The sequence below is a fragment of the Thrips palmi genome, unplaced genomic scaffold, assembly GCF_012932325.1.
Source record: "Thrips palmi isolate BJ-2018 unplaced genomic scaffold, TpBJ-2018v1 HiC_scaffold_5, whole genome shotgun sequence".
Taxonomy (NCBI): domain Eukaryota; kingdom Metazoa; phylum Arthropoda; class Insecta; order Thysanoptera; family Thripidae; genus Thrips; species Thrips palmi.
In genome coordinates this window covers 7495763-7520705 of record NW_023144632.1, presented here as the reverse complement: position 1 = coordinate 7520705, position 24943 = coordinate 7495763, and the positions used below count along the sequence as shown (strand labels likewise).

The window sequence follows — 24943 nt, the reverse complement described above, 5'->3', positions numbered from 1 at the left end:
TGCCCTCTTCAGATCGATAAGTTGCGCGGGCTGGCGGCTGGCGCGGAGGTGGCGGGCGCGGGAATGGGTTCGGGGGTGGTGGGTCCGGTTGGTGGGGGTAGACTGCTCCAACCCCGCTCTCAGCTGTTCCCCCTCCAACGCCCAGTCGCGGCCCTTAGCGGCCCTACCCTTTACCTTGCGTCCTTGGTCCATGTCTTACATTTTGCAAGTCTCTTCATTTGATTAAACTTATTGGGCCTTTCGACACCGAAAAGACCACGCTCATAATTTTAAAAATTTGTTCAAAGTCAGCGTTTTATGATTTGATTTCAATATTTTCAGTTCATTTCCTACCCTCTTGGTTGGTCATTTGCAATCCTTTTCATTTGTTGAGAAGACGTTTCATTAGCGAACCGTTTTAAATTAACTGAGAATGGGAGCTATTGCCCTAATAACAGAGAACACCTTAATGAACGTTGGTGTGGTGGTTCGCCTGCCAGTAGGCAACCCAACTAACACCGGATACTAGCCTCCCAACAGGTGTCAAAACAAATGAATGCTGATAATAAACGAACGAGAGAGCGCGAGCGTGACAGTCTCACGACTGGGCAGACGACTGTTTACGTTTACTTCATTGTTTGAGAGTCAATTTTTCGCCGAAATCCCTCAAGGACATCATGTCTGTGGAGGAGGGATCTACTGCCGTTCCATCCCCAACTAAAGAGAAAAGCAAAAGCATACAGGCCATTGATAAAGAGGCGGTACACAGAATATGTTCCGGCCAGGTATAACCTCTGATTGTGTGTTTCTTTCATTCTTAAGATTTACTTGGAAATTGTTTTGCTACTTTGTTTTTTGTGGTCCAGGTTGTTCTTAACTTGGCTACTGCTATGAAAGAACTCGTTGAAAACAGTTTGGATGCCGGAGCTACGTCGGTTGAAATCCGATTGAAAGAGTATGGGAGTGAATTGGTTGAAGTTATTGACAATGGATGTGGAGTTGAAGAAGCCAATTTTCCAGGTCTAAGTAAGTATCCCTTTATGCATGTAGCTTCACTTGAATTCAACTCCAACTGCTTTTGGGTATTTGAAACTTGAGTACATTCATGGTCCGTAGCACTGAAACATCATACTTCAAAGATCAGAGAATTTTCTGATTTGCTGGGCGTGGAAACGTTTGGCTTTAGAGGTGAAGCTCTGAGTTCCCTTTGCGCCCTTAGTGACCTGACAGTTACAACACGACACACTTCCAGTACAATGGGAACACGATTAACTTATGACTCTCGTGGGTCTATTATCAACAGAACACCATGTGCACGTCAGGTAAGTTTGTTTCTTTGTCACTAATGTCATTGCACATTGAACCACTCCTATTGTTGGCTTAATGTGTTACAGATTGGGACTACTGTCACTCTCGCCAATTTATTTAGCCCTCTTCCAGTACGACAAAAAGAATTCTTGCGCCACCTGAAAAGAGAATTCGCCAAAATGACTCAGTTGTTGTATGCATACTGCCTTATTTCTACAGGTGTTAAGTAAGAATCTTACCAGAAGTAGTTGACATTCTTTTTATTAAACATCTAGAAAGTTGACATTTTTGTGTCTGTTTCAGAATTTTGTGTTCAAATCAAACAAAAAAGGGAGGAAAGAATATAATTGCCTCCACTCAAGGAAGTGCCTCTTTCAAAGGCAACATTATGTGCATCTTTGGAGCCAAACAGGTTGATTTGCATTCTCCCCAACTGAAATATTATGTCTGAAACAAAAAGGAGTTTTGATTCATACATCATTCTTGTTCAACATATTTTGTCAGGCCAGCAGTCTTCTTGATATTGAGCTCGAGCCCCCTTCTGCAAGCCACCTGGAAGAGATTGGTCTTCCCGGTAACATTGATGACTTTAGAGGGTTCCAATTAGAAGGCTGCGTTTCATCTTGCAGCCATGGACAGGGTCGCAGCTCAACAGACCGTCAGTTTTACTTCATAAATAATCGACCTTGTGACCCAGTGAAGGTAAAGAAGATAAAAGGATAGCAACCATAGTACCCATGTAATCCGAAGTAGTGTGCATTTATATATATATGTCAACTGATTCTCTTGTAAGGTTGCCAAAGTTGTCAATGAGGTCTACCATCAATTCAACCTTCATCAGTTTCCTTTCATATTTCTAAATATAAAAACAGCCCGTGATAGTGTTGACATCAATGTGACTCCAGACAAAAGACAGATATTTCTAGATAATGAAAAGCTGCTGGTTGCAACAGTCAAGGTATGGGGGCCATCCTTCTTTGCTGAAGTCATTTTTGGTATGAAGCTGTTGTAATTTGTTGTAATTTTTACTTCAGGCATCTCTTTTGAAATTGTATGAAAAGATTCCGCACACATACAAAGTTCAAAATGTAGCTGTTGGTCCAACCAAGAGTTCTTCTGATATATGTCTGCCATCTGCTAATGTATCAAATGAGTCGTCCTACTCATCACCCAACTCAACAAGCTCAAACAAAGTTAGCAATTTTTCGTCTTTATTAAAAAGTTTTAGTCATTCAACAGCTAAAAATAAGCAAACCCCAGAGTTCACATCAAAAGACTATTCTAACTTGAAAACTGGGCGAGGTGTCAAGAGAACCTTAAGCTCAGGAAATTATGATAGAGATGGAAAAAAGCGTGAGTAAGATTTGTCATAAATTCGCCATCAGTATTATTATCTTAACTGAATTGTGAAATATTTCAGAACTGTGTCTCAGTGATTTTGTGTCACAAAAGAACAACTCCTCTGACAATGCAGAGCCTTTACAACATGAAACTGTTTCTATTTCAATGGACTGTGATTCGGGTTTATTAGCTGATTCACCGCATGACATGAATGACTGTACTCAAGAAACCCTAGAAAGTGAAGTTCACTGTGAAGAGTTGCACTCCCATGTTACGTCAGATGTCTCATCCAAGGCAATTCTGCAAAAACCAAATGAGAGCTCTTCATGTCGAACAGAAACCCAACCCATCGATGTTGAAATTGAGGGAGCCTACCCAGAGAAGTTACCCACAGAGTCAGTCCATGAACAATCTTCTAGCTTTGTGGGAGATGAATGTGATAGATCTGGTTTGGAACATATCTCAGAACAGACAACAGTTCCAGACCAAACGTTTGAAAAGAAATGTGAACAGAACACAATATTGTTTGATAGTGACAAGAAAGAAGCCAAGCGTAAATCTGTTACCTTCAATGTTAGCATGGATAAGGTGCAGCGACTTCTGTCCAAGTCTAAGACGGACTCCATCATTGAAAAAGATTGCATTTTTGATAAAAAGCCTAGAGTTAGATTTTATGCAGAAATTGACCCATCCAAGAATAAAAATGCAGAGCAAGAGCTCAGTAAGGAGATATCCAAAGACATGTTTTCAAAGGTTTGTAGTTTACACTGTCAATACATTTGCCAAAAAAAGGAGGAAACAGGTATCTTAAGTTAAATTGTCTTATGTCTCTTAGATGGAAATTGTTGGGCAGTTCAACTTGGGCTTTATCGTTACTAAATTAGGCCAAGACTTATTCATAATCGATCAACATGCCACCGATGAGAAATACAATTTTGAAACATTACAGACTCAAACCACCTTGAAGAATCAGAAACTTGTTATGTAAGTGTTGAATCAGTGCATGTCTTTATACAATTTATCTCAATCATTTTTTCACTTTGATTTTAATTAGTCCTCAGGCTCTAGATCTGACAGCAGTTAATGAATGCATTTTAATGGACAACATGGATATTTTTCTCAAAAATGGGTTCAGCTTTGTAATTGACAAAAATGGTGAGCATCTTAAAATGTGAACAACTTTATTTTATACCTTGTTGTTTTTTCTATGTTAACTTATTCCTACAGCTGAACCAACAAAGCGTGTCCGCCTGGCAGCTAAACCCATAAGTCACAATTGGGAGTTTGGCAAAGAAGACATTGATGAATTACTCTTCATGCTGCAGGTAACACAATTTACTGTAGATGTTTATTTTGCTACTTTAGTTGGTATAACTATCACCTTTAAATGTATGACCTATCTGGTTTAGGATTCTCCAAATACCATGTGCCGACCTTCTCGTGTGCGAGCTATGTTTGCCTCTCGTGCATGTCGTAAATCGGTCATGATTGGAACAGCTCTGAGCAAATCTACTATGCGTCAACTTGTGAACCACATGGGAGAAATAGAACAACCATGGGTAAGATTGACCTTTTTGAGTTATGCACGTTTACTCTAAGTGTGTGTGTGTCCAACATGATATTTATATTGATTCCTGTTGTTTCAGAACTGTCCGCATGGAAGACCCACTATGCGACACTTAGTTAACCTAGACTTGGTGCGCAAGAGGAAAGAAATTTAAATTAGCCTAAATGATGTCTCTGTTTTATCTTTCAGTATTTGTTTTTAATTGTTGTCTTTTATTCATTTTATATTTATGCTTATAATAATAATCTTTTAAAAATATGATTTTGTTTTTATGAGGTGTCACAACACAGTTTGAAAGTTCGACCATAGACTGTATGCCACATGGTGAAAACGGTATCTGGGTTTGCCAGGAGGTCCATGGTAAAGGCATAGTCGAATTCCAGGGAGTTCCTGGGTAAACCAGGAACCGATTTTACCTTGCAATATGTAGTCTGAAACAGACAAAATATGGATTTTTCACAAGAATATTAATTTAATATTTCTAGAATACTGGTAGTAATATAGGAGTCAACTGAGAGGAAGGTCATCTGATTCATCCCAGCCGCTGCCCCTTCTAAGAGTGAGAGTTCTTAAACACACTTATTGCAGGAAAAAATACCTGTACTGAGAAAATGAGCAAATAATTTAAAGAAGTAATCTTGGTTTCACTTTAATTATAGTTCGATCAATTATAAAAGTAATGTACAAGATACAGAGATACAGGTACTCTTAAGCAATTGAAGTAAAATTTAGACAGAAAGGAACACCATTACAATCAACACTATGTGCAGTACAATTTATAAACTCTCAGGTTTATATTCATAGAAAGACTCTAATTTGTCCTACAAAATAAGGATTGTCTTGTAAGCCCGTCAACAAAATGAAATAATATTTTTAAACAAAATTGCCTATTATGGCGTTAGCTAGTATTTCTTGATTGAGATCATGTTTGAACACAAATGCCACTAGGCAAAATCAGAATTGATGAAGGCTAACTCAGTAAGACATATTGTAAAATATGAGAAAATAACAATAATGAAGAAAAAATAAGTGGATTAGCGCATGTAAATCTAACAGACAATCTTGTAAGAGAATCAAAACTCATTTGTAACTTTTGACAACTATAGGCACTTCATAGGAAAACCAATGTTGCCTTTAGGAACCAAATCCTTAAAGTGGTATTTTTTTTTTTTTTTTTTTTTTTTTTTTAAATAAAAATTGGTGAACTGATTTTGAAATAAAATGATTAACAACACTGAGCAGTTCAATTACCAACCACCAATGTGTTTCTGCCATAATGTCAGAAGGTGTTAAATCTAACCACTTCACACAATTAGCCATATTTACCTTAGGACTCCAACTCCAAAAGCATCTCCAATATGTAAAACTTAGACTGAGAGAGTTATCACAGCCTGAGAGAAGCACTTGTCCAGAATACATTCATTATGACATGACCACGACTGATTCATTGCCATCATCTACTGTCACAGTCCTTTAAGATACCTGGTTTGGAAACTACTCTCATATCACAGCGAAAATCTTGAGGTGGACTTAGTAGCAAGTGCCACTCACTAAGGAAGTCCAACACTGTACACATATTTTCACCACAAGATAGTATTTATCATTATTTGTAGTGAAACACAGATATGTTTCCCAACATTTTTTTTTTTTAAACCTCTTTTTAGGCAACAAGGAAACAGTCCTGATTTCACTTCATATATACCTTTACACAAAAACTTTCTACACACAATCTTATGTACAACTCTCAATGACTGAAATACAGAGTAATTCAGTTAAAAAAATCTTTTAGAAACAACTAACACAGAGTCTTTTAAGTCTATCAGTAGTGATATTACACAGCACTGGACAAGTTAACAAGTGGAATATAATGTAAATAGATTAAGTCACTGTCTTCACCGCCTCTCCCTGTACCTATGATGATCCCTGTCACGATCTCGGTCTCTTCTTTCACGAGTACGCCACAAGAATTCATCAACTGAGCGATCATATGACCTTTTGTCTGAGTACCCATTACTTCTTGGTGGTAATGGGGGATACTCTGGAAGAGGAAGGGGTAGGCCATCATAATATCGTGGAGGTGGAATAGAGTCATAAGGAGTTGGTGATCCTGAAAAGACACCCGGAGGAGGAGCATAGGGCATGGGTGGCAACTGGTGCTGCAGACTGCGCATGTAGTCAGCAACATAAGCCTCAGCAGCTGCTGCTGCCCCAAATGGCCGACTGTTGTCCCGTGTTGAGCCAAACCACATTGGGGGAAGCCTCTCACGATGACGAGATGAAGAGAATTTATAAACTCCTCCACTCTGACTAAGTCGGCTACGAGCTCCACTGAACACTTTACGGCCACGATTAAAGGAAGGACCACGACCACGAAATCCGAAGGATGATGACCGCGAGGATGAAGAGAACCTATTACTTCTGCTGCTGTTATAACCTTCTCTTCTATAGCTTGAACTTCTTGGTTGCACAAGTTTTGCTGCTTCCTTAGATTTACGTAGAATAGGAGTCATTTCAATTCCCTCATCTTCCGGGAAAAGCCTACAAAGTTCTTCTGCAACTCTTGGTTCTATTTCTTGGCCATCTCTTCCAATTTTCACAGGTTTACCTTCATTCCATGGGTTATAAAGATGCATTGTTGCACTAAATGGAAGTTCTTTCCGACAAACCCAATCCACTTTAAACACACCTCCCAAAGCTTTAGCTGACAAGCCAGGGGGTAGAACCCATGAGATTGGGTTGACATCATGCCTGGACTCACCATTCAGCCTTGCAAATCCTGCAAATCTTCCACTTTCTTTCACAGAGAAGATAAGTAAAACATTTCTGGATTCCTTAAATGCTTGGTTAAGTTTAGTTTCATTTTGTGGTAATGTAGACCATACTCCTTTGGCTTTGGAAAGAGTAACATTTTCTGCATTATTACTTTTAATCACAAAGAAACGAGCGTCACGAAACAAATAATTAAGTTTAGTGGCATAATCATAAGATTTACCCTTCTCTCTAGATTTAGGACGCTTTTCTGGAGTGGGGCTTTTCTTCTCGGATGCTCGAGAGGAGTGTTTGTGCCGAGAGCCCCGGCCTTTGCGCCCACTGGATGAGCTGGTGCTTACTGAGCTAATGCTTGGTTGGCTTGAGTCTGAATCAGAAGATGATGAAGTCACTTCACTACGAGTATCATATTCAGGCATTTCTTCAGTTTTTTCCTCTGGCATCTCTTCATTAAAGGTTAAATTTATATTTTCACCTTCTTGTGCATCTGCAGTTTCTTGATCTTGAGGATCTTCACCTGATTCAGACTTCAAAGACGCCTCTGTTTCAACTTTAATATCCATTGTGACACAAGATGGTGAGCTGCAACAGGGCTGAAGATATTGAGAGCTCAAACAGCTCCCACCTAAAACACAACAAAATAACTTTTTTCAAAACCAAACAAACAACAAGTTTGATGTTAAAAATAGAAATGAAAAGATTAGAAACACAGCTTGAACGTCAAAGTACGACCGCGAAATGGACTAATGATGTTATTAGAGCTTCTAAACGGAACATTAATTTGCATAACAGTATTAAGAAGTTAATTTTAATCAATCAGACTTAAACTCCAACTAGGAGTACAGGTTAGAGCACGGCGTTCACAAAGTCGGGCGGCCCCTTGGTTCCTTTAAGTAATTCATGCACTATCATCACCATCTAAATAAATGTTACTTGCACAAAAGGAAAAAGAACCCCGGAAAGATCATCAAAACGCGATAACCTAGATCCCGGCGCCTTTAAGGCTCTACCCAAACAAAGCTAGCCTAGAGCCTAGAAAGACGCAGAAGTGTTAAGCTATTGCGGGCTTGAAATCTTAAAGATTTGTTTCCGTTGAACATAAGTGAAAATTTACCTTCTCTGTACACCTCAACGATGCAAATACGTATTTAATGGTTTCATTAGGTATAGATAATGGTGATTTATTAACCACACAAAGATAGTCAACTACAAAATCTTTGACCGGCTGTGCCTTGTAGTTCGCAGCACAGCGTGGGTGCGGAATTATTTTTTTTACGACCGCCATCTTACGGTGAGAACAGGAACCACTGCAGGTCTCTGATAGTCTCTGAGCGGCAAATTTAAGAGAAGAGTCCGCGTAAAGTACATAGACGAGTTGGCCTACGCACCGACAGTTTGACTGAAACTATAGGATTTGGTATTAGAATTTTAAACCAATGGACCTTTAGAAGCGGGTGAAAATCAACTGTTTGTGTTGCATGTCACTGCTTTCGTCGGCCGCGCACTCAGTCAAGGGGCGAGGTAGGCAACTCTTTCGGCACCGGAGTTCGGCAGGACGTTTAAGTTGCCTAGCTGGCAGGCGCGCCAAGGAGGCCGCACACGCCCAGTGCCGCCACATGTTAAAAGCTTCCCGCGAAACGACAGAATCGTTGCTAGCCTAACCACAAGACTAATTCTCGAGAATACAGCCCAGATATTATTGCCTAGTTGGCAGACTGAGGTTGGCAACCCTTTTGACACTGGTGCATGTTGTGGGAACTTTCGTCCACTTCTGAGGCAGCACCGCCGCCCACGCCATGAAATCTGTGAGCCACGTTTTCAGCTAGGAACACCAGCGTCGCTAGGAGCCATCCCGCCGACAGTAGGGACAGGCTGTCCATGGCCACCGCCCAGTCCCTTGACGGGCGTGCCCTGGCCTGTGCCTTCAAATACTTCATCCGGTTCCTGGAGGCCCTGTACTGTCTCTTCTCCTGGTCCAAATGCACCAGCCTCTCGATCAGACCGCCGTTGCTGAGCCGAAAGATGGCCTGGTCCAGCAGCTCCACCAGGATGTCGTTCTTCCTCATGTAGCTGACGAAGCTGGCCTGGACCAGGTGTATCGGCAACACGTAGCTGCAGCCGCGCAGGGAACGAAACCGTGAGAGTTGACGGGGCACCGCCACCGCGAAGCTCGACTGCAGTGCGAAGCGATCCTCACACCGCGTGATTCCCTTCCAGCCTTCACAGACTATGATCTGCTCCAACGGCACACCAGCCTCGTGCACAATCCTACGAAAGTACTCGTCCGAGACGGCGATGGTGAAGTTGGGCACGGTGTTGAGCAGTTCCCTGACGTTCTGCGGGAACGGCGCCGACCTGACCACTGCTCTCTCGGTGACGAGGAGGCTCTTGATGGCCACGTTGACGTTGAGGAAGTAGATCATCCAAGCGCCGACCAGGAAGCGCGTGGACAAGATGTCTGGGCAGTACCGCGACACCGTCATAGCTACCTCGCATGCCCGACCAACATGATCCAGTGCGGCCGCTTGGGCCGCGGCGAACCACCACCCTGGCCCTAGGGGCGCCGGCTGCGGCTGCTCTGCCCGCGCTGCTCGCGCTGCCTCGGACACACGCGCAATGGCCACGCGAAGCGCTATCGTCACGCAGATGGCAACCATCGCACGGACGGCTAGCGACCCCACGCCGCCCGACCACATGTTTCGATGAACTACATTCCACACGTGCGGGCCATCCCCGCTCACGTCGGAGCACCGCGCCGTGACGACGATGGGCGTTTGCATGAAGGGCGCCGTGGGCCTCAGGTACTTCAACCTGTCGGAGGTGACCACCATGGCCCCTAGCACGACGTCGGTCACGTTGGGCCTAAGGTAGCTCAGTGGCTTGGCGAACGACCCGTTGCCGAAGTACAAGGTGCCGAGGTTGCAGAAGTACCGCTTCTCCACTTTGACGTTCCTGTACCGCGCCACGGACATGATGATTTCTTCGACGATCTCGGAGTCGATAGTCAGTCCGTCGGAGGTGTCGCACAGACCCCCGCGGCTGACGAGAATGCTGGCGCGCAAGACGCAGCCGCCGAGGTCTCTCGGGATGACGCCGCGCTTGCCGTACAGCTTGGCCGGCATGGCGGCCACCGAGGCCCAGTTCAGGCCGTCCAGGCCGCCCAGGCGCACCGAGGCGACGGGCACGGCGGCGGGCGCCTGGGCGCCACACACCCCCGACGCGTTGGCGAAGGGCGCCATCGCGTACAGGGTGGCCGTCGCGCGGCCCGCCACCACCACCGAGGTGTGCGCCCAGGACCGCGACCACGTGAGCGCCATCAGCTCGCGCACCAGGGGCTCCAGGGGCTCCACGGACGAACTGTCGCCTTCCTCGTCCGCTCGGACCATGATCACCACGTTGGTGTACCAGTGCGAAGTGACGGTCGTGGGCTGCAGCCGCGACATGACCTGCAGCACTCGCTGCGACGTCGCCACGATGATGACGCCCGCTATCCTGCCCGCGGGAATGCGGGCGTGGGCGCCGGGGCAGAGGAACATGACCGGCGCGGAGTGGAAGTACCTCCGCGTCAGGGGCGTCTCCGCGTCGAGGCACAGCACGAGGGGCGTCGGGGGCGTCGTGAACAGGTAGCGCGTCGCCAGGACGCCGAGCAGCTCGGCGAACGGGGCGTCGGAGGGCCTGCAAACGCGAAGCAACGCGAAGCGCCAAGCGATCAAAAGCGCCGCCGGGCATGGAGTCTCATCGCCGCCGCGAGCTGCGTGCTGCCGTACCTCGCCTCCGCCGGCAGGATATGCGCCTTGGTGCCCCACGCCCTGTAGGCGCAGAGCTGCGCCAGGACAGCCGTCCTCAGCAAGGCCCGCAGCCCCATGCCGGCCAGGCTGGTGGAATGGTTGGGCGCGCCGCCCACCTCGAGTCTCGCCGCAGAACTGCGATGCCTCCGCGTCGCGCTCCGCGTTGACGCATCGTCGTAAGCCGGTGCGTGACGGCTATTGTTGCGAGCCGTGTTGACCGGAAGGATCGGATATCGACCAGTTTGAAGAGATGCTCTTGCTCATTACTTCGCTCGTGAACAATCCATCTGATCGAACATACGAAACCACAACAGAGCCCCGTTCGCCATTCAATAACACACTGTATCAGTTTTTTTTTTGATCGGCCAATACCCTTTTCGCCGGTCCCACGTCTCTAACCTCTCGACTATCACAGCAGTTGTGAAACGCGATGGAACATTGGTTCCTATCACCGGTGTAGCCGAGAGGTTAGAGACGTGGGACCGAGTTACCGCAGGCCGGCGTTCGAATACCAGCATCACAAAAGTTTTTTTCGACTTGCTATCCAAGGGAGGTGGTTCGAGGCCACCAGAGCGGAGCCCCCAGAGGGAGTCGAACCCCAACCCCTGCGCGTGATCATGATTTCCTCGGGATGCCACAGTGTGAAGCCAGTAGTGGGACTTACGACATGCTGTATAGAAACAGCGGTGGCTGAGCGCGCAGAGGCGTTGACGCGCAGCTTTAGGGGCTGGGGTTCGACTCCCTGCAAATCTTTACATTTTAGGAGTGGCTTTCCCGGTGCGGTTTGGACCAGTTGCGCCACTCGGCTTACATGGCGAGCCAGGTGGCCGAAGGTGTTGAGATCTCTGATTCCTATACTCGGATCGAGCGATCGAATACTAGCATCCCGCTCTTTTTGTCTGACTTACGGTTCGGACCAGCGGCTTCAAATGCTCCGCTTCGCACACCGTCATCCATGGGCCGTGGTGGCCGAGAGCGCAGAGGCGTCGGGTCCCGACTGCAGTGTCCGGGGTTCGATACCCAGCACCGTAAAGAATATTTTGACCAAGCTTGCATCGCAAGAGGGCGGCTCAAGTATACAAAATCGGGTGGCGTTCAGTGTGCCTCTCATAGCCCAGTGGTTCCGCTGCTGGGCAGGGTGACGCAGACTCCTGAGTACCAGTAGCATGGCCCCTGAGTGGGAAGGGGGCCGGGAACGAAACCCGACTACTGCGAAAGGTGGCAGCCTGGCCTACTATGAGAGGACTCCTCCACATCACAGATGACGTGACCAATGACGGGGCCACTGCGGTTTAACTCTGAGGTTGCTCCTGTGATGAGATGGGGGAACCACTGGTCCACCAAGCCAGCGGGGAAGAGGGCCGGTTCGCCGGGGTGCCCTCTTTCGCTGAAATTTTCTTTATAGTGTTCATTTTACTTCTGTTACTCTGAATACATTTTGTGTTAAAATGTCTTTGGATTGTCCTGCATCCAGTCTTGATTGACATAGAGAGTGAGCCGCGGGTGTTTAGATCAATTGAGCGCCGCCGAGTTGCTCTCTAGCTGCAGCCTGACCACGTGGCGGTGTAAGTGGGTCGGACAAAACGGAGGTCGGACAAAATTTTCAGCCGATTTACAAGTGAAATTTGGACAGGTCGTACAAAGGTCGGACAAACGATGTGCACCGTGGCCGCCCCCTTCGATCCCCACGGCCTTGAGATGCACCCTCCGTCCTCAGAGCGATTCGCGCTTCCTCCCGCGCGCTAAATGTTGCGCCCTCTAGCGTCACTCGGCGGACAGCCTCGTCCAGCGGCTCCACAGGAAGTCATCCTCACGTAGACAGGCTCCACGTTGACAGGAGGGCGCTGCAGCCGCTCAGGCAGTCGAGACGGGCTAGCCGGGCCCTCCACGCCACCGCGAAGCCAGCTTGGAAGCCAGGGCGAGACACTGTGAATGAGCCAGACTCGGGAGCGAAGCCGAGTGAAGCGGGCCTCACACTGCTGGACTCGGCTGGACTTCCCCGGGAGTCTTGCACACTGCGGTCTGCCTCGTGCGCCGCGCAATGTCTCCGAAGCAGCTGGACAAAGCCGCGACGGCGAGGGGGTGGGGGGTGGGACAGCTGCCTCCCTGAATGTTCTGCGCGACGCGCGACGCCACCTTCTTTGCGACAGCGGACACTTTGATTGAGTGGGTCGACCGTGCACGGGCACGGACACGGGCGGGCATGCCCTGCCGCGCCACCCGCGAGAACCCAGGCCGTTTAACAAGACTGCTGCATGCGGGGATCCCAGTCCCGACGGGACAGGGGTAGAGCCGTGCCGAGTCGTGCGGACGGGACGGGCGGGAAGGGTTCGAGACGGGCATCGGTATCGACCCCTCAGAGTAATTCGCTGACGAGCAATCCGGCTGATTGACTGGACGCCGACATGCCCGGCGCCGCGTAACAGAAAAAGAGCACGAAAGGAGGACGCCCTTTTCTCTCGTTCGCGTCAAGAGACTGTTTGCCATTATGTCATCAGTTTGATCCCTTATGGCATAGTTTTGAGGATTGTCAAAAGCATGAATGCACGTTACCTTGGTGGGTGTCGTGGCGGTCTCCCAATGTCATCGGTACATCTTGCCTCCAGAGCCTGTCGCCCAAGTTCACTCATAAACTTTGAAGACATGAAGTAGACAAATTGATTTATCAATTTATTTTTGTTACGATGAGCCTTCTGGAAGGTACATGCATGAAAGTATTTTTTGGTCCTCCCACCAGCGAGAAAACAAGATTTGTGATTTGGCAGCGCTCGCCAGCGAGCCCAGCCCAGCTCCACGATGGCAGCAGTCTCCCCCTCCCTCCCCTCCCCCATTTCCTCCGCCTCGCGGCTTCTGAAAGACGCACTCAACATCCGTCACAGACTCGCGCGCCCAGCGCGCCCAGCGCGCCCAGCGAGCAACGGAGGAACCCTGACCTTGTCCGTCCAGCCGGCACACTGGGCCACGCTGGGCGGTCGAGGCTGCTGCATTGCTCGTGCCGCCTCCAACTGCTGGCTTCCTCGGAGGGTGCATGGTGGCGAGCAGAGCGGACCGCCGCGAGGAGTCACACCAGCCGGAAGGAGGGAGCACCATTCACAGCGCCCGAACAGGTACATCCCAGCAGCGCCCAATGGCACGCCAGAGGCATACTTTGTCAACACTGATGGCTGTTGTATTCCTTATATTGTTTCTTTCTACCCACACGGTAGTGTGAATGCTGGGATATCGGTTTTAATCGATCGATTATCTTTGGGTCGTATCTGTATGTTGCTAACCCGACTGATTATGAAGTTTAAAAAATGCAAAACTTTGTTCAAGTTCAGTATTATACATGAGTGCAAGTGTGTGTGTGTGTCAGGCGCGGTTTAAGGAGCCCCTGACAGGGGGTGGGATTGCGCATATTTTGCCTTCCTGCAGATGCGGGTTTGCTTCTATAAGGCGTTTAGGGAATCTCACAGGGGGCGATCGCCCCTTTGCGCCACCCCAACCCCCCCCCCTCAAACCGCGCCCGGTGTGTGAGTGTGCATGCATTCTTATAATATTCATACTGTACCTGAAAGGTTAAAGCAATAGAAATGGTACACGATTCTGTTGATCCACTTGTGCCACCTGTCAGTCTCGGCGTCACCTGTTACAGCTGATTGGCGCGTCTCAAACGAGGCCCTTGGCTGAAGGACCAATCATGGCGCGCTCGGAGGGTTGCTGCGGCCTGTCACTCAAGGCCTGCACCGTGACGCTGGCGTCGCTCAATTTGGTGAGACTAGAATAGACCCTCAGCCCGCGAAGCCCGCGAACGTGTCGTCTGCTCGCTAAGCGACTTGCAAAGTCACCCGTTCGCTTTGCCTCAAATGTGAAAACTCAGTCAGCGCGAAACGAAATCCAACAGTGACTGTCTTTTATTTTTAAATTGATTTGAAAAATTGCTGTGGTTTGGAAAGGTCATTGGGAGGACTTATGGGGATGCAGCACACTGCAGCCAATTTTTAAAAGTCCGCACAATGTTTATTGAAACCGATTAAAACCTAACAAACAATGCGTCTCGGCCGACGTATCTTTCTTTTGCCGTGTACGGCCCACGTCCGACCTCGAGGGACCCGATTACTTGTTCGAAGTCTTTTATCAGCGCAGCACAGGCACCGCCTCCAGGACACTGTGTGTATGCGTGCACTGCAGGCGTCCGAGCGCCTGCAAGGCCAGGGTAGGCCATCCCGCAACACACGCGTGCCGCGTGGCTGCCTGCGCTCTAGGCGTCCGAGCGCCTGCAAGGCCAGGGTAGGCCATCCCGCAACACACGCGTGCCGCGTGGCTGCCTGCGCTCTAGGCGTCCGAGCGCCTGCAAGGCCAGGGTAGGCCATCCCGCAACACACGCGTGCCGCGTGGCTGCCTGCGCTCTAGGCGTCCGAGCGCCTGCAAGGCCAGGGTAGGCCATCCCGCAACACACGCGTGCCGCGTGGCTGCCTGCGCCCAGGCGTCCGACGCCAAGGCCAGGTAGGGCATCCCGCACACACGCGTGCGCGTGCTGCCTGCGCTCTAGGCGTCCGAGCGCCTGCAAGGCCAGGGTAGGCCATCCCGCAACACACGCGTGCCGCGTGGCTGCCTGCGCACTAGGCGTCCGAGCGCCTGCAAGGCCAGGGTAGGCCATCCCGCAACACACGCGTGGCGCGAGATTGCCTGCGCACTAGGCGGGGCAGCACCTTGAACTTGAACTTGAGAGGCTAGACCACGATGTAGCCCGGCCATCCCGCACCTATCGCGTGGCGCGCGACTGCCTGCCCGCTGGGCTTTTAGCCCGATTAGGAAGGGGGAGGGAGGACAGTAGGCTGGGATAGCAGGCCTTTATCAAGGGCGACTCTTTGCCACGCCATAATCTGGTCCTGCGTCTTACGGTTACGTTTGCAGTTGTTGTGTTATACATTTTCTCACAGAGTTGGAATATAGTGGTCCAGTTCGTACGAAACACGCTGATACTTTTCGTCAGCGCCAAAGAAAGTCCTCGGAAATGAACGGATTTCCCGGGTTGCTCTGGTTGCAGAAGAGAAGTCACCCCGCCCCACCCTTGGCATGGCGGTTTTCGCTTGGTGCTGTTCGAGTCATGTTCTGTTGTTTCTTTTGACGCCAACGGTCGCAGCTGTACACACTGTCGGAGATCGCGGTGTCGGCGATGCTGGAGTACGTGGACACGACTCGCCCCCACGACGCCATCGGGGACGAGGATTACTTGGACTTGTCGACCGAAGCCCACTCCCACTCCAACCGGTCCGTGCGCAGCGGGCGCAGCGCGTACGGCGAGGGCGAGGACTACTCGGACGCGGCCCACCCCGAGGTCGAAGAGCTGGAGGAGCACGTACGACGCATGGGTACGTACTCGCCAAACTAAAACGACGGGCGTTCCAGACACACGACAAAGAGATAATCAGTCGCTTTTCGCCCGGTCAAAATTAGTTTTGTCCTGCCAACGAAAAAATAGGTTTAGTGGAACGAAAGATTCGAGCAGAGACTGCGAAAAACCACCCTTTGTTTTGTTTTTTTGCAGACGAATTCCGCTTTATCTTAATCGTGGTCATCATATTTTCCTCCATATCCGTCATCCTGCTGTTTATGAACATCATCTCCCTCTCGGTTCTCATCTACGGAGCTGCAAAGGTGAGAAAGCGCGCAGAACTGCTATGCCAATGATCGATTCGTGACCTATTTCACTAATCTTTTGTTCTCAAGCAATTGTCTTGCTAAACCTTGAGCAGGCAGGTACAACTTACATTTTTCGGTCGAAGATGCAAACTATCTTCTTGTGTTCGTCGAGCAGAGCAAAACTCGATGCATCCGTCAATGGCTCTACATTGGCGGCGCCGTCATCGCCTGCGACGTCCTGAGCTTCCTGGTGTACGTGAGTCTGGGCGTACACCTGATCTACGCCATGTGGCCCCTCATGGACACGCGTGAGTGTGTAGTGACTTCCACTTTGCAAATCGATAAATAATTCTGGTGGGAAACGCGGTCGAGAGAATTCCTGGAGATGCTCCAGCCTCTGACAGCCCGGCATCGCGCCTAGGCGATAGGCAACGAATCAGACGCTTGGTCTGGTTCGTGGGTCACCACCACCAGCTTTTGACGCCAATACATCAAAATTCGCCAACATGCTGCGGCATACCGAAACAGAAATATGGACAGTTCCTGGACGCGTTCCTTTTGCAGCGCTGGCCGTCTACCTGTGGGTCATGGCGTCGCGCTGGTGGGAGAGGTGCAGGGACATGGACCGGAGGAACGCCGAGGCCCCCGTCAGCATGGCCGCCTTGCTGGAGGACGGCGACACGGCCGACAACGCCAACAGCGCCTGCACCGTCACATACAGTGCCTTGGACTGACGGACGGCGTGACAACCCCCAAATCTACAATGCAGCAGTGGCAAATTTCATGAGAGTACCCATGCCTTTGCCAATTTTGTTGAAATCTATGGTTTAAATAAAAATTTATTTTGTATAATATTTTTTTTTGAGCACCACTCGCGCAGAGGCTGGTTCAACAGGTTCACCGGAGAGCCCTTTTTTTGATGAAATTTTCTTTGTGCTGTTAATTTTATTTTTGGTACTCTATTTTTGCATTGAAGTGTGTTTGGAAATTATTTCAAGAAGAACAAACATTATCAAAACAAAAAAAAAGGTTTAGGAAGTTTGTTTTGGGAAAACTGTCCTGCAGCCATGTCTTGATTGACAGAAAGTAAGCCGCGGGTGTTTGGATCACTGGAGCGCCGCCGAGTCGCTCTCCAGCTGCAGCCTGAACCTGGGGCGGTGTAAATGGATCGGACAGAGCGGAAGTCGTAAAGAAAAAAAATACAGGTTAAACAAAGCATGATGGGAGAAAAAATTTCGGGCGATGAATCACGGGCAGGTGAACTAATAGCCAGGTCGGGCAAACTATGAGCACTGCAGGTGGTCTCCTGTGCCAGGCTCAAGCTGCCACAATAAATTGAAGGAAAGGAGGTTCTACCTGATGTGTAGAGAGACTGAAAGATTTCTCGAGTTTCTGCAGAAGCCCTACTTGCAGTTGGGATATGCAAGGCCATCACACTAAGCTGTATTAGGAGAGGCAACCTGTGCACTGCAAGGTGTTTGCTGTAAAAAGGATGTGAAAAGGTTAATAAATGATACAACATATTAAAAAATAAATAAATTGGTAGGTAAATATAATAATATAATTATTATTGATGAATTTGGTTGTGCATTACTTGTAAGGTAAAAACTGTGCACATATTTTTTTAGGAAATAAAAGACAATTTTATTTTACAGCACAAAGCATAGTGAAACTGAGGTAAGATGAAACTTTTTCTAAGTCAATTTGAATGACCACATTCAAGCATTCACTGCGGCAGTCTTGACTCCTTTTGCTGGTTCTTCTTTCTCAATATCTTCGTCACTGTCTGTTAGGTAAGGATCAAGCGACACTTTGAACCTTTCATTTGAAAATTCACTTGTGATGGCTCCTCTGTGACAGAAAAAATAAGGTTAGACAGAAGCACACACTTTTACAAACTCCACAAAATTTTAAAATTAAAACTTTATTCTTACCCTGTGAAAAATGCATTTGACATATTTGCTAGTTTGTGAGATGAAACAGCATCCAGCACAGCAACAAAATTCTTTTCAATTTCAGAGGCAGGCATGTCCACCTTGAAAGTTTAATAATGATAAAAATTAAATGGGGCATGCATTTTTAGAGTCAATTAGATAAAAAGAAATAAATTAAGTCTGTAAAAATAAAACTTGAGTCTAGAAACATACCGTGCCAATTGGAGTCTGCACTAAACCCTGCCTTGGATTCAGGATACTTGGGTTCATTTCATAATCTACACCTCTTTTGAACTTATTAACAAGACTCACAACATCAAACCCCACAGTTCCTGTAAATAACATAATGAAACTGTAGAAGTGCTTTGAATGATTGAAAGTTAATTTAAAATTTAGGTTTAACCAGACTAACCTCTCTTAATGTTGGGAAATTTTTTTATGATAAGGCCTCGAATTGGTGCAAGTTCTGTGAGTATGTCAGGGTGTGCAAGAATAATGTCATAATCTTCAAAGTCTAGTGCACCCTCCTGAAAACAAGGTAAAATTCACTTGGAGTACAAGGAGTGTTGCAAACAAGTATACTATTAGGCTATTCGGCAAAACCATTACCTGAAACATTTTGATGCCTTCCAGTCCTACTGCAGCATTAGCACCAGCTGCCAACGCTGCTTCAATGAGGTTCTTATCTTTGCAAAACAGACAAACGGTTCGGATTGGCTTGCCTGTTTCAAACACATGTGGTACTTCGACAACACCAGCAAATCTGTCCATAAATTGTGTCTGAAACAAATAATCCAAAGTAAAGTGAATCTGCAGAATTCTACAACATACACAAATCCACATTGAAATGCAAAACCTTCTTTTTTGTGCTCAAGTCCAGTTCAAAATAGGCTTTGACCAATGCCTTCGGATTGTCAAACATAGTGGGATGATGAACTTCTTTGAAGTTTTTTATTGCTGTGAGTACATCCATGCATGGCCATTTGTAGGAACTGCTGAAATAGACATTATCTACAGCAACTGGTTTTTCAGACTCATTCTTTGGAAACAGAGATTGAACTTGAACTTTCTGGATTCTGGTCCTGAAACAGGTCACAAACAAAAAAGGAAATGAACATTGTTTTACAGGCCAAAGGTCTAATGCAACAGAAAGATAACACACAGCAAAACCATACGGAACAAAAGAACTTACAAGAGTTGTTGTTTAAAGTCCTTAGAGACGGCTTCCTTTTCTTTTTTAGCAGCCTTGTTTTTCTGCTTTAGCTTTTCTTTTTTGGCTCGTGTGTGTGCGCGAGCGGCATAATTTCGGGTGGCACCCTGGATTAAAGCAGGTGGAGGGCTCCATAGCAATGTTGAGGTTCGCTGGATGACTGGACGAGGGGTGATGCTCACACATGCAGGCACACGGCCTAATAACCAAGCTGGAAAAAATAAAAAATAAATATTTGAACATATTTTGGTGTGACACTAGCAAAGGATGAGAAATACCTCAATAATTCACATAAAGGCACATAAAAATCATGAGTAATTAAGGAAAAGTAATTTTTAAAATTTCAGAGAAAATATGATTATGTTGATTTAAACATCTGCCGTGTTCTAAAAGGATGATCATGTTAATTTCAGAATCTGCCATACACTAATTTAAGTTTCAAATTATAATTGATGTTACGAAGATGGATAACATAACCTAAATATAATGTGGTAGTCGTAAGACAACGGCAATGTATTTCAAGTGTGATAGCTTTACGTCAAAAAAGGGAAACACCTTGCACCCAATGGAGAATGCCTGGGAAGATTTGCTACCAAGATATAGCAACCCCATGAACAAGAATTACCTAGATTTTTGTTCATTCTCCAACACTCAGACGACTCAGACAGACTCCCCCTTCCTCCTCTCCCCCTCCCCTCTCACTAAATGAAAACAATTGAATGACGACTAGCGATTGGTGCTGTCGTCTGCTTGCGCGCGTGCTCCAAACAAAACCCGAACCGAAAAGCTTTTATCAGTCACGGCGGTGAAAGGTTGGCGTTGGCGATGAACAGCACATCCAAGTCGAAATAACGAAGGAGCAAAGTCTACATGGTCTTTGCCGGATCGGCCCATTGCTGAAGCAATCAGCCATTGAATATTCGCCTGTTGTGATTCTATTCCCCCTTGGAAGACGTTTTGAACTTGGTTCTTCAAAATGCATTGCCACCGGTCGCTGTCAGCAGTTCGCCGACTCCACACGATTCATGCAAAGAAGCTTTTATACTGTGATTATGGTGAACCTTCGCAGGTTGTGAAGCTTGTCGAAGAAAAGATTACGCCTCCTCAAAACAATGAGGTGAATGCTGTCAAGCTGTCATTCTTATCTATCTCGGAGGTTATGTCTAGCATGACAATTTGTAAGCTTTTTTCATTTAACCAAAATTTGTTTCTGCTTTCAGATAATAGTAGAGATGCTTGGAGCGCCCATCAACCCTGCTGACATCAACACCGTCCAGGGAGTTTATCCAATCAAGCCCCCTCTCCCATCTGTCCCAGGTAACGAAGGAGTGGGCCGGGTATTGTCTGTGGGCAGTGATGTGAAGAACCTATCAACGGGTGATACTGTTGTGCCTCTGGAAGTTGGCTTAGGAACATGGAGAACGCATGGAGCGTTTGATGCCAGTAAATGGATGAAAGTATGTTCTTTGTTTAATGTGACTTCCTTACTGTTATTAGCTCGTATTCACATATTTCCTAATATTTTTTTGTTCTTTTACAGGTTTCTAACAAACTGGGCATTGCAGAGGCTGCAACCTTGTTAACAAACCCTCCTACTGCGTATAGAATGCTGAAAGATTTTGTATCTTTGAAGCCGGGCGATGTTGTTATTCAGAATGGTGCCAATAGTGCGTGTGGCCAGTATGTGATACAGCTTTGTAATGCCTGGAACCTCATTTCAGTCAATGTTGTGAGAGACCGACCCAACATTGCTGAACTCAAAGACTCCTTGACTAAACTTGGAGCTTCTCATGTTCTTACCGAGGAGGAATTGAGGTAACTTTTTATGGTAATTTCTGCCTTTAGGCTAAAAAGTTCATGATGCTTTCATGGAATCAAATTTCTTACAGGTCCACAAGTCTATTCAAGTCAGGTGGTGTTAAAGCTCCAAAGCTAGCCCTTAACTGTGTAGGGGGTCAAAGTGGTATGGAAATTTTAAGGAAGTTGCAGCCAAAAGGAGTGCATGTCACTTATGGTGGCATGTCTCGTCAACCTGTGACAGCCCCTACCTCCGCTCTTATCTTCAAAGATGCTCAACTGAGAGGATTTTGGATGTCACGCTGGTCAAAAGAAAATGCAAGTAGTGATGAACGACAGAAGATGTTCCAAGAGATTGTAGACTTGATGCTGAAAGGGGTTGTGAAGGCACCAGCTCACAAACTGTTGCCTTTCAAAGAGTTTGAAGTACCATTGAAAAAGACTCTTGACATGAAAGGTTTCACTGGCCAGAAGTTTATCTTTACATTCTGTGACAACGTGTCATAAGGAAAGTGATCTAGTGAAGTTTGCAAGGTGCACTTTTAACTAATATTTTTGATTAGGATGGCTACAGAACTACCTTTTGTTTGTTGCTTTCACTCTTGCTGCTTTCAATTCCATTCAGACCTCCATATGAAAGTTGATCCATTTTATTAAATGTTATAAAGTCTGTTAGAGAAAGAATTTATTTGGTCTTACTTTCTGGGAAACCTTAGTCCCAGCCACTGACTGCAGGAATGGAACTCAAATGTGTTATAAGTTAAGATCATTCCTACTCACACGACAATGAGCTTAAATATAATGAATTTTGGTGAATCTATTATACCACTATGGAAAGGGGGATCTTTCTGAGGTTTGTTCCAAATAACAGCTGACCATAGCAAATCAGTGCTGTGTTCACCCGCTCTATTTAACAACTCTATCCTTTCTATAAATGTGATGATTCACATTTAAGAGTCATCACAGGGCTACCCGCCCCGAGGGCACCTCAGAGTAAGTGATGCAGGGACAATGACTCGACTAATGTGACCACTCGACCCAGGGGTAAACGGGGTAACGCCCTACTGCGCGAATTCGAGTTCGAGCCAGCGGATCCCGGCCAACAGCCCTCTCTAGTGGGTCAAGGGCAGAAGGGCGCCTGCCCTTTCCTGCTGCCGAAGGGCCAAGGGCCAGGGGAAGGGACGAGGGGGGGAGGGAAGGACCCATGTGAAGAGCAAGGGCGGCGTGCAACGGAGGCCCAGTGCCTCTGGAAGTCCTCCCCTCGTCGTGGGTGCTGAACTGAATCTCTGTTCGGTGACTGTACCGCCCAACTGGACCTTGGACCGGGCCATATTACTGCCAAATTCGCCCTCGCCCGCCTTAGACAGCGGGGGGCGCCCGGGCCTCTCACTGCACGGCCTGCATCGAGCAGTGTGGTCCCGAAGTGTCCTGATTAGCTTCATTCACAAATTTGCCCCTTTCTCCCCCTCCCTTGCCGTCCTCCCTTAACACACTCGGCAGCATTTGAAGGAAAGTTTATTTATATCCCACACGTGCATCATCCTTCAAGGTCATTGGGTGCTGCTTGTTGCCGGCACCGAGGTTGGTCCGCTCGCCGCGAGATGGCGCCACGGTCAGCCGCCAGCCACGCGGCACGCGGCAGCCATTATAGCTCGTTCGCCGCAACATGTGCCTCAGCAGCCGCGGCCAGCGGTAGCCAGGGGTCTCAGTGGTTTCGCTGAGGCTCAGAACGCCACAGCAGACGAGGGGAAGGCTCAATGAGCCAGCCTAGCCGAGCAGCGTGACGCGAGTGCCGCTAAAAGTGGTCCGAACGTGGGCCTCCGACTCGGCTGGCGGCGGACACCCCACGCGCGGACGGGCTGTACCACCGAGCCGAGCAGAGTGCCGGGCCGGGCCTGCCGCCGCCGCCGCGGTCCCAGCGCTAGTCTTCAGCCGGCCTCTCCGCTGCACCAGGCGAGACGACCTGTCTGCTAAACAAGTGCTGGGCTCGCCATGCCAGCCGCGCCGTGTTTGCGTTCGTGAAGGAAAATCGCGCCGCGTTCCACAGCGTGCTCCAGAAATGCCGTGACGACGGCCGGGCGTGCGCGGCTCGTGCGTGACCGTGTGTTGTGCGAGGCTGAAGGAACTGCGAGGGGCAGCGTGTGTCGGAGTGGGCGCGCGCGTGTGTGTGTGTGCGAGAGCTGCGGCAAGCGGCAGTGGTGTTGGTAAATAAGTTCGGGATTCCTTCTGCTGCGGAGGGCGGCGCGGGGCGGCGGCGCGCAGGGCGCTGCGCGGCTGGGCTCGCCGGCTCCTCGGCTCGGCTCGGCTCGCCATCACTAGCTGAAACAGACGAGACGAGACGACCTGCAATCTCGTCCTCTCCTCGTTCAGTGGTCCGGGTCTTCCTATCCCGTCCCGCGTCGCGGCCGCTGCGTGCGTGCGTGCGTGCGTGATCTGGAACGGGTGCTGATGCCTCGATCTGGAACTGGAGTAGCGTCGCTGTGGCTCCGTCCTGGATGGACTGCGAGCTGCGCCGCGGGCCGGGACCGGGATGACGCAGAGCTAAGCCGAGCCGGCTAGTAGTTCGCAGCATTGTTTTTGTGGAGGTTATCGGAGTGTCTCCCATTCTCTGCGGCCACGCCCCCGCTGCCCCCGCCCCTCCCTCGCCCCCTGGTCGCCCCATGCCGGCGGGCCGGCGGGGCCCTGGGCCCTGGCCCTGGGGTCCTGGGGGTCACTGACAGCTGCGGCCCACCTGCAAGACATTCGCACGGAGCGGAAATGGGGAATGGAAACACGCGGCACGGCAACTTTCTGGAATCGAATCTCGATTTGTTTGAGTTTCCCGCAAGCATGGGGGCGCGTGAGACTGCCAAACTCGAAGGAAACTTGTTGTCCCAATGGTGTCTCACTCAATTAGTCTAATTCTGAGGGAAGATGATACTGACATGAGAGGTCCCCAGATAACTTCCTAATCTTTCCATTTTGATTTATCTCTTTTGTGAGAAGTTGGTCTCGTCAAGTACTGGCGGCGCAGTTCCCAAACGAGTCCGTAAGTGGCCGGGCCGCTGTGTCGATCCATCCCAGCCTTCCCAGCCCCGAGGGCTGCGTTCGGAGACTCCTTCCGACCCAGCATGGGGGCGACTGAGACGCCGGCCGTTTCCGAACGCGGCCCGAAAGCCCCGAAGGCCCCGAAAGCCCCAAGCGAGAGCTCGGCTCGCAGAGCGTCCTCCCTTATGCGCGTGTGCTTGGAATCGCTGTGCTTCGCGTCGCAGCGGCACGAGGACGTCGAGGACGTCGTCGACGGGGGCGACGCAGCGGACACTGAGGGAGGCGACCCAGCAACGACGGGGCAGTCCCAGAGCCGGGCCCGGGCCCCACAGGGGGGACGGTCGCCGCAGCAGCCCAGGACGGCGACGGCCACGGCGGTCGTCTCGGACAGCATGGCGTCCCTGCAGGAGCTGCAGGCGCTGCTCGCCGACAGGGAGTGCCGCATCCGCGAGCTGGAGGCGGCGCTGCGGCAGCGCGACGAGGACATGGTGCAGCTGCGCTCGCACCTCGACAAGTTCCAGTCCGTGTTCCCGTACTCGTACGCGCAGCTCAACAACAACCTGAGCCTCAGCACCCCGTCCTCGCCCAGCGGGGGCGG

General features: G+C 48.9%; 5 protein-coding genes across 5 annotated transcripts; 3 read left to right on the top strand and 2 right to left on the bottom strand.

Annotated features, from left to right (window-relative positions):
• The first annotated feature begins 163 nt into the window (after window positions 1-163).
• On the top strand, window positions 164-5379 carry LOC117650565 (mismatch repair endonuclease PMS2). The gene is made up of 14 exons (XM_034394082.1): window positions 164-764; window positions 846-1005; window positions 1096-1301; window positions 1374-1513; window positions 1591-1699; window positions 1792-1989; window positions 2081-2245; window positions 2322-2640; window positions 2708-3381; window positions 3464-3612; window positions 3683-3783; window positions 3856-3953; window positions 4038-4187; window positions 4275-5379. Exons 1-14 carry the CDS (start codon window positions 657-659, stop codon window positions 4347-4349), a joined length of 2652 nt encoding a protein of 883 aa, XP_034249973.1. The 5' UTR covers window positions 164-656; the 3' UTR covers window positions 4350-5379.
• On the bottom strand, window positions 4829-8233 carry LOC117650566 (YTH domain-containing protein 1). Its single transcript, XM_034394083.1, has 2 exons — window positions 8079-8233; window positions 4829-7589 (listed from the first exon to the last, which is right to left on the bottom strand). The coding sequence occupies exon 2, from the start codon at window positions 7525-7527 to the stop codon at window positions 6088-6090; it is 1440 nt and encodes a 479-aa protein (XP_034249974.1). The 5' UTR covers window positions 7528-7589; window positions 8079-8233; the 3' UTR covers window positions 4829-6087.
• A 5380-nt stretch (window positions 8234-13613) lies between these two features.
• On the top strand, window positions 13614-17231 carry LOC117650656. The gene is made up of 6 exons (XM_034394217.1): window positions 13614-13859; window positions 14387-14503; window positions 15878-16106; window positions 16283-16392; window positions 16553-16685; window positions 16942-17231. Exons 2-6 carry the CDS (start codon window positions 14432-14434, stop codon window positions 17109-17111), a joined length of 714 nt encoding a protein of 237 aa, XP_034250108.1. The 5' UTR covers window positions 13614-13859; window positions 14387-14431; the 3' UTR covers window positions 17112-17231.
• A 685-nt stretch (window positions 17232-17916) lies between these two features.
• LOC117650654 (50S ribosomal protein L1) lies at window positions 17917-20283 on the bottom strand. The gene is made up of 8 exons (XM_034394214.1): window positions 20147-20283; window positions 19504-19732; window positions 19168-19393; window positions 18921-19091; window positions 18724-18838; window positions 18525-18643; window positions 18312-18412; window positions 17917-18228 (listed from the first exon to the last, which is right to left on the bottom strand). Exons 1-8 carry the CDS (start codon window positions 20160-20162, stop codon window positions 18096-18098), a joined length of 1110 nt encoding a protein of 369 aa, XP_034250105.1. The 5' UTR covers window positions 20163-20283; the 3' UTR covers window positions 17917-18095.
• Window positions 20284-20303: 20 nt separating this feature from the next.
• On the top strand, window positions 20304-22002 carry LOC117650655 (enoyl-[acyl-carrier-protein] reductase, mitochondrial). Its single transcript, XM_034394215.1, has 4 exons — window positions 20304-20638; window positions 20742-20978; window positions 21062-21336; window positions 21411-22002. Exons 1-4 carry the CDS (start codon window positions 20498-20500, stop codon window positions 21823-21825), a joined length of 1068 nt encoding a protein of 355 aa, XP_034250106.1. The 5' UTR covers window positions 20304-20497; the 3' UTR covers window positions 21826-22002.
• The last annotated feature ends 2941 nt before the right edge of the window (window positions 22003-24943 follow it).

Coding starts and splice junctions, on each gene's coding strand:
- LOC117650565 (XM_034394082.1), top strand. CDS start 657: ATGTCTGTGGAGGAGGGATCTACTGCCGTTCCATCCCCAACTAAAGAG. Junction 765..845: donor ACAGAATATGTTCCGGCCAG/GTATAACCTCTG, acceptor TTTGTGGTCCAG/GTTGTTCTTAACTTGGCTAC. Junction 2,641..2,707: donor TGATAGAGATGGAAAAAAGC/GTGAGTAAGATT, acceptor GAAATATTTCAG/AACTGTGTCTCAGTGATTTT.
- LOC117650566 (XM_034394083.1), bottom strand. CDS start 7,527: ATGGATATTAAAGTTGAAACAGAGGCGTCTTTGAAGTCTGAATCAGGT.
- LOC117650656 (XM_034394217.1), top strand. CDS start 14,432: ATGGCGCGCTCGGAGGGTTGCTGCGGCCTGTCACTCAAGGCCTGCACC. Junction 14,504..15,877: donor CGCTGGCGTCGCTCAATTTG/GTGAGACTAGAA, acceptor CAACGGTCGCAG/CTGTACACACTGTCGGAGAT. Junction 16,107..16,282: donor GGAGCACGTACGACGCATGG/GTACGTACTCGC, acceptor GTTTTTTTGCAG/ACGAATTCCGCTTTATCTTA.
- LOC117650654 (XM_034394214.1), bottom strand. Junction 19,394..19,503: donor GACTTTAAACAACAACTCTT/GTAAGTTCTTTT, acceptor GACCTGTTTCAG/GACCAGAATCCAGAAAGTTC. Junction 18,413..18,524: donor TGCAGACTCCAATTGGCACG/GTATGTTTCTAG, acceptor TAAACTTTCAAG/GTGGACATGCCTGCCTCTGA.
- LOC117650655 (XM_034394215.1), top strand. CDS start 20,498: ATGCATTGCCACCGGTCGCTGTCAGCAGTTCGCCGACTCCACACGATT. Junction 20,639..20,741: donor CGCCTCCTCAAAACAATGAG/GTGAATGCTGTC, acceptor TTCTGCTTTCAG/ATAATAGTAGAGATGCTTGG. Junction 21,337..21,410: donor CTTACCGAGGAGGAATTGAG/GTAACTTTTTAT, acceptor AATTTCTTACAG/GTCCACAAGTCTATTCAAGT.